The following is a 10,109-nucleotide window of genomic DNA, read 5'->3' as shown; positions in this document are numbered from 1 at the left end:
CATTAGCAACAGCTCCAGGTGTTACTATCATCCATAGTGACACCTGGGCATGTGCAGTAGGTGGCCCCGGTCTTGGAGTCCCTGAGGCTCATGGCCAACCTGAAGAAGTATGCAGTTGGATGAAGGGAGGTACAGAATCTGTGGTACCCTTTGGGGGGCGGGCAGGTGCGCACACAGGTGGAGCCATCACATCCTGTCCACGTCCCAAGACCAAAAACAAGGTGAGGCAGTTTTTGTGAATGGCTGTGTACTACCGCCGGTTTTTGCTTGAGTTTGCGGACCTGACCAGCCCCTTGACTGACCTCACCTGTGGCGGTGGGTGAGGTCAGTCGGGTAGTGGAGGTGTGTGGCGGGGGTGTGGTCTTTGGTTCAGCTCCAGGGGAGGGGTGGTGCAGCAGGCTTGATGGTCAGTGCCAGGGAGGCTGGCATACCAGCTTGTCAAGTGTTCACGCTCTTGCTTTTCCTGCTTAAGTGACAATAGTTTCAGGGGGAGGATGTGTGGTGGGAGGCTGAGACAGCAAGAACGCTGTCTGGAATAGCACTGAACAACAATAAAAGCTATTAATAAGCACGCTGAGTGTTGCGAGTGGTGACTGGGGTTTATACTGTCGTTGACTCTTGCATCGATTTAATTTCCAATATTTCCTCTGTACCTCACAAACTCTCTCCACCCTCACTGCCTCCAGCAATTTCCCTGGTCAAACCAAGGTTTGGTGGACCAGGAGTCAACAATAGCCTGGCGTATATAAAGGTGTCGGAGCGCTGTTGACATGGAACACCTGTCCCAGCTCTATCAGCAGGCACCCCTTACACCGGTCTTGCAGCCACTTGCACCTCCAGCACTCCTGCCTCAGCGTTTGCGCAGTTCCCTGTGAGTTGGGAGCAGCACCTTAAGCTGGTGGAACCTATGGAGACACAGGAGGGATAATGTTAGAGGCTAGTGGTCATTATGGCTGCTCTGTGGCCAGCGAAGCTATGGTGGAGATCACCATGCCAACCCAGCCGATTCTCCACTGCTAGCTGTGGCCGCTCCACTCGGTAGTCTGGTGGCGCTCCCAGGTGATTTTCAACCAGTGACACAACAACTACAAAGGGTTGGTGGCTGGTGGCAGCGAGCTGATCTTGATGCACCAACGCCTGCTCCCAGTGAAAGGCGGCTAGCTCCACCAACATTGTAACCAGCACCTCTACTGACTGTGGTCAAGGGTCTGTCATCCCACGCCTGGGTTTTCAACACTAGTGTGACCAAATGACCCGGCACATACACAATATTGCAGGGTTGGTGACATTTTATTTACCGTGCTTTCAGTTTTGGACTCCTAAGCAGACTGTCTGCTGTTTTGCTTCCACCGACCACTTCATATAGGGGGAACTTTATTACCGAATCATCACCAGCTGCCCTGCCAGCCTCTCTGACACTGCCCCCTGAACCCACTTCACCACTTCTACCGCACCCCGTCACAGTCACTGATCCACCAATAATCAATAAAACACATGGATGCGCATGTAGAGCATCGCAGACTACAAAAGAAGAGACATTGAAACCCCCAGGAACCTATCACGTACTGATGCTCTTAATTCCTTTTATGCTTGTTTTAAAGCTTTTAACACTTCTCATATTCAGTTCGCTTGTTTCAAGGTGCTTATATTTTAAGGTAAAGACCCTACAATAATATATTGGGTGAAAGCAGTTTTGTGACATTAGGAAGAAAAAACTCCCTTTAAACAGGAAGAAACCTCCAGCGGAATCAGGCTCAGGGACTAGAGACAGAACATTTGGACTCCTGAATCCGAGCAAACAACCTGTGTGTCAATGTGGAGAAAAGAAAGAAGATGATCATGGATTTTAGGAAAGCCACTGGAAAGACCTCCTACTCTTGTCTACATTGGAAGAAAGGCTGTCATGGTCATCGCCAGCTTTAAGTAGCAGGGAATACACATCAAAACAAGTTTATGTGGAACACCAATTCTGGCAGACAGAAGGCCCATCAATTGCTGTAGCTACTGAGGAGGTTAAAGTGAGCTGGCCTGGTATCACAGTCACATCATTTTATAAGTGTGCCATAGAGGGAATCCTTACATCATGTGTCACTGTTTGGTATACAAACTGCTCTGCTGCAGATAGGACAGATGATCATTGACAGCAGCCGCCCTTTTCTCACTGAAGACATCTACATCAGTAGATACAGGAATACGGCTGCCAGTTTTATGACTTTCCTATCCTGCTCATGGCTTTGTCACCTCCCACGAGGAAGAAGGCTGCACAGCCAGAACAGCCAAGCTGAGAAACACCTTCTCCTCAGAAGCTGTCACACTCATGAAATCTGCTTCATGTTGGAGACTTTTTCACATGCAAATACACCATGAAGACTTTATGAGCAATAATGTTAATGTTCCTATTCTTCATGTCAAACAGCTGCCAACCATACCTGAAAAACCTGCAGTTACAATAATCTCATCACTTTCTCAAGGACTTGGCTACATGCTATTTCTGAAATGAAATAGAAAATAAATCTACTCTTGGAAAAGTAAAAGGCGTTTGGGACAACACTGCATTCGGGTCATAATTATGATCACAAAAGCTCTTTTTTTGCAAAAGCAACACACACACAAAAACTGCATTCACAGTGTTTATTTACTTTCCTCCAATATGACAACCTTAGGAGATATGAGATTGTGTGATCAATCACTCAACATTTCCTTTGAAAAATATGTCTATAATTGGCTTTAGGCAATAAATAAGTAAATAAATGAAATACTTGATATTTATTAAAAGATCATGGTTTGTAAAATGTATAGATCAACACTTTCATAAAAATCTTTATTGGTTACCTGGATGTGATGTCCTCTGAAAAAAGAGTCTATCAAGAAATATGCTTCCAGTTAAAATATATGAGATTTAGATTTGTGCTGAAAACTGTATCGACTGTACTTTTGTGCCTATTTTCCAATTGCAATTCTATAAATACACAAGTATGCTACTTTTGACTAATTGTTTTAAACACTATATTTCCATCAGTGCCTATTCATTACTTAAACTAAAGGCATTAGAGTATGTGTAAAAAAGCACAACTTTTCCCAGTGAGAAAACACTAATGATTTTTTCTTTTTTATCCATAGTTCTTAAAACAGTGTCATTCATGATGATAGATGTTGTACAGGGGAGGGGGGAAATGGAACATTGTATGAGTCATCAAAAGTTTGCAAATAAGTTCAGTTTTTGTGGCCAATGGGTTTGTGTTGATAAAGCTCCATGAGAGTATTGGTGGATTGTGGGCCAATAGGAGAACATGTACCAATTTAAAAGGCCCCACGTTCACATCGGTTTAGTCACTGTAGACACTAAAGTGGAAGGTAGTAGTAAGGTCAGTGACAGTGATGGCTCATTTAACTTCTCTTCTTCTCTTGCTGTGGGTCGGTGAGTATTCAGCTGGTTTTTTTTACTTAAAATGTGTTACATATTTATATTAACAAACACATTTGGGGCATGAGTCAATTTGATTTTTTAATTATTCATCAAAAAGAATATTCTGTTTTTGAACTTCTTCCTCAGTGTGCAACAAATACTAAAAGTGTCTTTTCAAATAAGTGTGTGTATTCAGACAGGCTGCATGAAAAAAGAATAATAATGCTGAATCTCCAGCTGCTTTATTTCACTAACAAGTAACAGTTTCTCACTTGTGGTCACTCACCTGTTTTCATCTCTTAAGAGCAAATGTGTTGTAAGCTGTTGTAACACAGACACCTGATGAAGGACCTTCCGTTTCAGGTGTGACAGTGAGCACAGTGGTGAATGTGCAGAAGAGAATTGTTGGGGGAACAGACTGCAACAACAACGAGCGACAGTACCATGTCAGCCTGTCAGAAACAAATGACGGAAAACCAGGTCACTGTGGCGGATCTTTGATCAGTAAACAGTGGATTCTTACTGCAGCTCACTGCCGTGAAAGGCCAATGTGAGTAAAGATTTTTTTTAGTTTTAGCTAAACATTTTCACAATTAATTTTTTCCCATAATTCTACAAACCGTGAATTGTATTGCCTTACTATGAAAACTCTTGTTGTTGCCACAATATCAAGAAAGTTTGATGAACTTCAGGTTTTGAATTTTAAATGAATCAATTTTATCTGTTGTTTGAAGTTTATAATTACATGGAAGTTAATCCACACTGTTACCCATACAGGGAAATAAACTATGTTAAATGTAGAGGTGAATGTTCTTTCTAGTCGATTTGCAGTTGTAGGTGTGCATCCAGGCCCAGGAAAAGCAGAAGAAATTGAAATTGAAAAACCCCATCCAACCACTGACCTCCTGCTTCTGAAGTTAAAGACAGCCATTACTGGCATTACACCTGGCATTACACCTGTCGCTCTTCCTGAGTGTAAGAAGGATGCAAACAACAAAATTATTGATGAGCCCAAAATGTGAGTTGGAGCCCCGTTAGTGTACTGATTTTATAGCTTACAGTCATGATATACAGAAAATGACAGAAAAAAAACAGAGCATTGTATAAAATTTGAGACAATGGTTGAATGTTTGAACCCTCAAAAGTGAATTAAACTGACTAAAAATGGAATGGAAAAGTAGACAAACTTTATTGATTTGTTTTTTATTCTGGCAATACATGAGTTTAAGTTGAATGGCTTATTAATTGTTGTCTTTTTCTAGCAACAATGAAGTTCAGGTTGCAGGCCATGGTCCGTTTGAAATAAATCGTAACACTGGAGATTGCAGTAAGACAATTTTCGCTTGATTATTTCACAGTTAGACAACTTCTGTTTGATTTGGGTTTGTGTGCTTTTTCAAAATTTCATTTTTTGAAAAATAGCATTTATTCTGTGCTTCTTTTAACTTCAAGTTCTCTTGAAGAACACATTTGTTTTAAATTTAGTTGATAATATCCTAAAATAAAATAAAATATCTGTCTTGTTAAAATAGCAATTTAATATGTATATGATGAAACACTATAAATTGCTTTGTTCTTTTTACTTTTTGTAGTAGGTAACAAACCAAGTAAACTCCAGTGTGTAAAAATGGATGTTGCTAGCTGTGAGGATACCAGAAACCTTCCGTGTTATTCAGATGTGCCGTATGATAACAGAATGTGTTACCAAAAATCTAACAAGCGTACATGTAAGGTGAGTTGGCATTGCTGTTATCATTATTGTATATTTACTGTGTAAACAGCAATTATCCTAAAACAAATTCATAACAAATTACATTTTGTCTCTTTTAGGGTGATTCTGGTGGTGGAGTGATATACAATAGCAAGATCTATGGTGTACACATAGATAGTAAAAGCTGTAGCAATGCTAGACTATCTATTTCTGTAAAAGTCTGTGCTTACATTAAATGGATAAATGATGAAATGAAGAAGTAAAAAAAATAAAAAAAACATTCCTAATAAACAGTCAGTTGTGCAAGAAACTTGTGTGATGGATGTTTTTTATAATCTAGAACGGAGGTGTCAAACCCATTTTACATTGTGGGCCACATACAGCCCACTTTGATGGCTGGACCAGTGAAACTCTTCCTGTCAGTGTAAAGAAGTTACATGTTCGACTGTTTTTTCTACATGCTGAAGAAAATCTGCTGTGATAAAAAAAAATTAATCTGTCAGTTGGACTTAAACTGTAAGAAATAAGTGTGTAAAATTACAGAATTGGTACTGAATGGCAGAAATGAGCTTTTCTTGTCAGAGGTCATTTTTGTGAAAAAAGGAAAAACAACAAAAAACAGCAGCTGACAACAGTGTACACAACAGTAGACTGGTGCATTATAAGTAAGCAAATAAGGCAGAAAATAGAGATTTTTGATGTCATCATAACAAACTGGTACCATAACACACTGAGAGTCAGAGCTGTGCAGGAAGTACGATTTTATCATGATGGGAGCAAGACAGCCACAGTAAAGTGGGAATTCATTACAATGTTTTTCAAGGATCTTCTTTTGCTGCTGGATGAATGAATTTTGGTTGGAGAGTGACTAAACTTGCAGTTTTCAGAATCTGTGAGATGTTGGCTTTCAGCACCCGACGGCACATACACTGACATGCCGGTAATGGACTGTGCTTAAGTGAGCCATCATTTGTGAGCCGTGGTGAAGCCAGCTGCCTCTTTTCTGCAGCATAACTTTCTTGTGCTTGTAAACTAAGCTTTACAGTAGTGCTTATTCTCCTTTCTTTCTGATGGCAAACATACAAACACACACACACATTTGTTTGTTTTTTTTAAGCTCCAGGACCATTGTTTAACCCAATCAAGTGATCATTTATTGTTCTTTTCAGTTTTGTGATATGTGAAACTTTTTGAGTAGTTAAAGGATAATTGTGCTCAAATTCAGCACAGTCAATGCAATTTGATCACATCACATTCAAAAATACATTAAAAATTATCCTTGATAGTTGATGTGAAACTCTCAACACATTCTTCCTCTGGTCCACCTACTGTGCCAAGTTTCATCTCTACCGGCTGCAATATTCCACAGAACAATTATGTTCAAATTCAATATAATCATTGCAATAGGATCACATTAGATTAAAAAATTCACTTAAAATCATCCTTAATAGTTGTGTCAAAATGTATTTTTATCTTTTAGACTATATAGTTGAGTTGCATCACACATTTGTTTTATCCTTTACTGCACACAGATATATATCATAGAACCATTGCACACCATTGCACATGCACAATAATAACAATTAATAACAACAAAAATAATGTATTTTAGATCTGGTCTCTCTCATATCAAATCACTGTACATGCACTTGATAACAAAATAATGTACTTGAATAATATACCTCAATAACTGTTTGACTGTTCACTGACGGTCTGCACACTGTTGATCGTGTATGTGACAAATTGAATTTGAATTTGAAATTTGATTTGAATAATGTTGAAAAGAGAACACCACACATTCCACAACTGGAAAGTATCACAGTGGTGCATGAAGTAGGCTGGTACATTAGCTCCATTAGACCAAAACAGCTCTATAAATCAGGTGTTAGGGTATGCTGTCTTTCCCCCTTCTGCAACTCTACGGGCCAGACCAGAGCACACGGAGTGGTTGTCATTGTGATGGGAGTTTTGCCTCCAAAATTATCATTTCCATATTAGGTTGATGTCCAGAAAGAGAAAAGCAAAAGAAATGTGAGCCGGACCTGGGGTATAGAGGGTTTTCTCCACCTGTTGACCAATCATGTTAACGTTCTGTCTTTACTACACGCGATAAAGGTGTTTATTACTTGGGTGCAGCAGCCTTTGTCTCTGAGCCAGAGAGAGGCAGGTCCATGGCCCCATGTAAAAACTATTTTGAAATTCTATATATTTAATAAGTTGTGAGCCCAAAATTTTGAGCATATTTGTCTTTTTATCTCATGACAAATCCCGACAAATTAGTGCACCAACATGGGGCTTGATTTAATAAAGGAGAAGAATAGGGATGCAACGATACCAATTTTTTCAAACCGATCCGATACCGATACTTGGATCGGAGTACTTGCCGATACCGAGTACAAAAACCGATACTTCTACCACACACAAGTTAAACTTAACCAGTAGTAAAGAAACGACCCCAGACAACTCTTTAACACAAACGAAACGTTTACTGAACGTAAGGGCAGAGACAAATACTGTACAACACATCCCTTTTTTAAACTCAAATGATATTCCAATTCCTTAACCAAATGAAATACACTGTATAAATGAAATAATTCCCTTTCAAATTATATTAAACAGCCCAACTTATGTTATCACCTTTTGGTAAGTGACTCACTAATATACACTCCAAAACACGTTATATAAATCCACTAAACATACAATATTCACACATGGGCCCCACACACACTCACATTCACACTTGTTGCAGGCCTGTTTGCTGCTCACGCCGGACAATGGAGAAAAATCCTCTTCTCCCCAGTAAGAGCACAAAAGTCTGACTTACAGTTCCGTTGCTCGGTAGGTCGCCGTTCACCAGTCCCACACTAAATCCACTCCCTGCGGACCCGATGCTGTCTCTGCTACAGCGCGTTAGCCAGTCACTGTCCAGCTCTCCAACAGTCCTGCCTCCGTGGCGCAACCAAGCAGTCCGGGCTAGCCTTTAGCCTCAGCGGTCATGGCTGGAAACACAGTTTTCCACGGTGGTGCGACCGTTGAAACAAAAAGTCACTTCACCCACACTCTGTTGCGAAGCTCTCACACGGTTAGCTTTCTAGTCACACACTCTTTTGTGCTAGTTAACCTCAGTAAAACTAGCCGAGTCTCTCACTTTGGTTCAGCTAACCTCGTGCATCTCTCCATGCCGTTCTCTTCTGTGAACTGTGAACACCTTATGTGGCGTTCAAGTCCATGGGAATTATGAGTATCTACTCCCAAATTCCCATCCGGGCTACATTAGTATCGGTTCATGGTATCGGTTGACTTTTACGAGTACGAGTACGCACACATTTTACAGTATCGGCCCCGATACCCGATACCAGTATCGGGATCGGTGCATCCCTAGAGAAGAAGACAATTGGCCTAATATGGTGTTTGGGCAAAGTGGTTCCATAAATAAAAAGGTGTAATGGCGTAAATGTCATTTGTCTGTCATTGTTTTTTGTCTTTGTGTCTTTGTTTTGTTTAAAAGTTGTGCAACCTCTGGAAAAAAAATGGAAGAGAAACTGAGCAAAGAAGTAACACATAAACAACAAAATATAGAAATTATATTTAGACTGAATTTCACATCAAGATTGTGAGATTATTCTGTTACCATATGCTACCTTATATATGTAATCAAAGTAGTTGAATTATGATACTGCTGTAGATCATATTATACCCCTTAGTATAGAGTGTGTGATCAGTTTGTAGTTTTAGTTTGCATTATACTTCTGACTTAAAAGAGTGTGAAAATCATTAGATCTTTTGGATTGACCTGTATTATTCGACACTGTTGAATGTGTTACATGGTTTCTTGACATTGCATACTGCTGAATCATGAAGAGAATGTTGTGTGCAGGAGACCTTGTGTCTAGGATAGGAGAGACAGACCACATTCCATACCCCCACCTTTACAGAGAGCAGAAAGACAGGGAGCCGAGGTCATAACTTAGGCGCCGTAAGAGAGAAAGAATGTGAATGTTTAGGCTTTTACGACTAGGTGGGGGCCACTAGAGGCTATAAAAGGCTGAGTAACCCGTCACCATTTTGAGACTTGCTGTGACCCTCTGCAGGCAGGTCTCCCCATCATGATGGTTCTTATGCTCTTAAGTGTTGAATTATATGGAAATAAAGTATTGTTGATTGAGCATTTATACACCGAGTATTGTCCTTCCTTCAGCCCAAAGATTAAAAGAATTGGGAGATACTAACAACTTGGTGCCTGGTGACCCGGATCTTTGGTGTGCTGAGGAGGTGCAGATTTGGCCTGTGGTGAGATGGTGGGGTGAGGCGAACAGAGGACCGGTCCAAACAGAAAGGTAAGCACAGCCTGTTGTATTATAAATACCAAATGTGCATATTGGGCTTTCCAAATTAATCTGTTTGCTGAGTTACACGTATTTTCACATTAAATTTGTCGGTGTCTGGTTTTTGGCGCAAGATACTAACAACATAAGTTGAGGCTGAATTCCAGTGTGTTAAATGAACTGCTTCTAGCAAGATACTAATAACATACTACGTTGAGCTAGTTGCAGTTTAATTGCTTCTACCAAGAAACTAATAACATACTACGTTGAGCTAGTTGCAGCCCACTTTACCTTCCACATTTAACTTTGTCTAAGACTGGCTTCTGTAGCAATAATACATTAGAATCTTTTTTGGAGATGCGGCCATAAGTCCAGTACATTGAATAGAGGTTTTGAAGTTGGTTTATGGTGTCGGTTGAGTCCTCGTTGATGCGGCCATGAAATTAGTATCAAATTAAGGTTAAGCAGATACTGGCTTACGGTGCGGTTGAGCGCCAGTAACGCGTAACGCGTCCGTAGGTTTTGGTTTATGATGCGGCCGTGTTCTGGTGATGCGGCCGTAAGTGCAGTAGTGAGGGGTTGCTGGTTTCAGCACATTGAATAGAGGTTAGACGGTGGTTTATGGTGTCGGTTTTGAGCCTCGAGGGCTGCGGTCATAAAATTATAA

The 10,109-nt window shown here is 40.4% G+C and overlaps 1 protein-coding gene across 1 annotated transcript; it reads left to right on the top strand.

Annotated features, from left to right (window-relative positions):
• The first annotated feature begins 3,343 nt into the window (after nt 1–3,343).
• LOC109199933 (cationic trypsin-like) lies at nt 3,344–5,387 on the top strand. The gene is made up of 6 exons (XM_019355279.1): nt 3,344–3,418; nt 3,770–3,956; nt 4,227–4,424; nt 4,669–4,733; nt 4,999–5,138; nt 5,237–5,387. The coding sequence occupies exons 1-6, from the start codon at nt 3,379–3,381 to the stop codon at nt 5,378–5,380; spliced, it is 774 nt and encodes a 257-aa protein (XP_019210824.1). The 5' UTR covers nt 3,344–3,378; the 3' UTR covers nt 5,381–5,387.
• The last annotated feature ends 4,722 nt before the right edge of the window (nt 5,388–10,109 follow it).

This window comes from Oreochromis niloticus, unplaced genomic scaffold (assembly GCF_001858045.2).
Source record: "Oreochromis niloticus isolate F11D_XX unplaced genomic scaffold, O_niloticus_UMD_NMBU tig00007914_pilon, whole genome shotgun sequence".
Lineage (NCBI taxonomy): Eukaryota > Metazoa > Chordata > Actinopteri > Cichliformes > Cichlidae > Oreochromis > Oreochromis niloticus.
The sequence above is the reverse complement of the archived record's forward strand: the minus strand, read 5'-3'. Positions and strand labels throughout refer to the sequence as shown.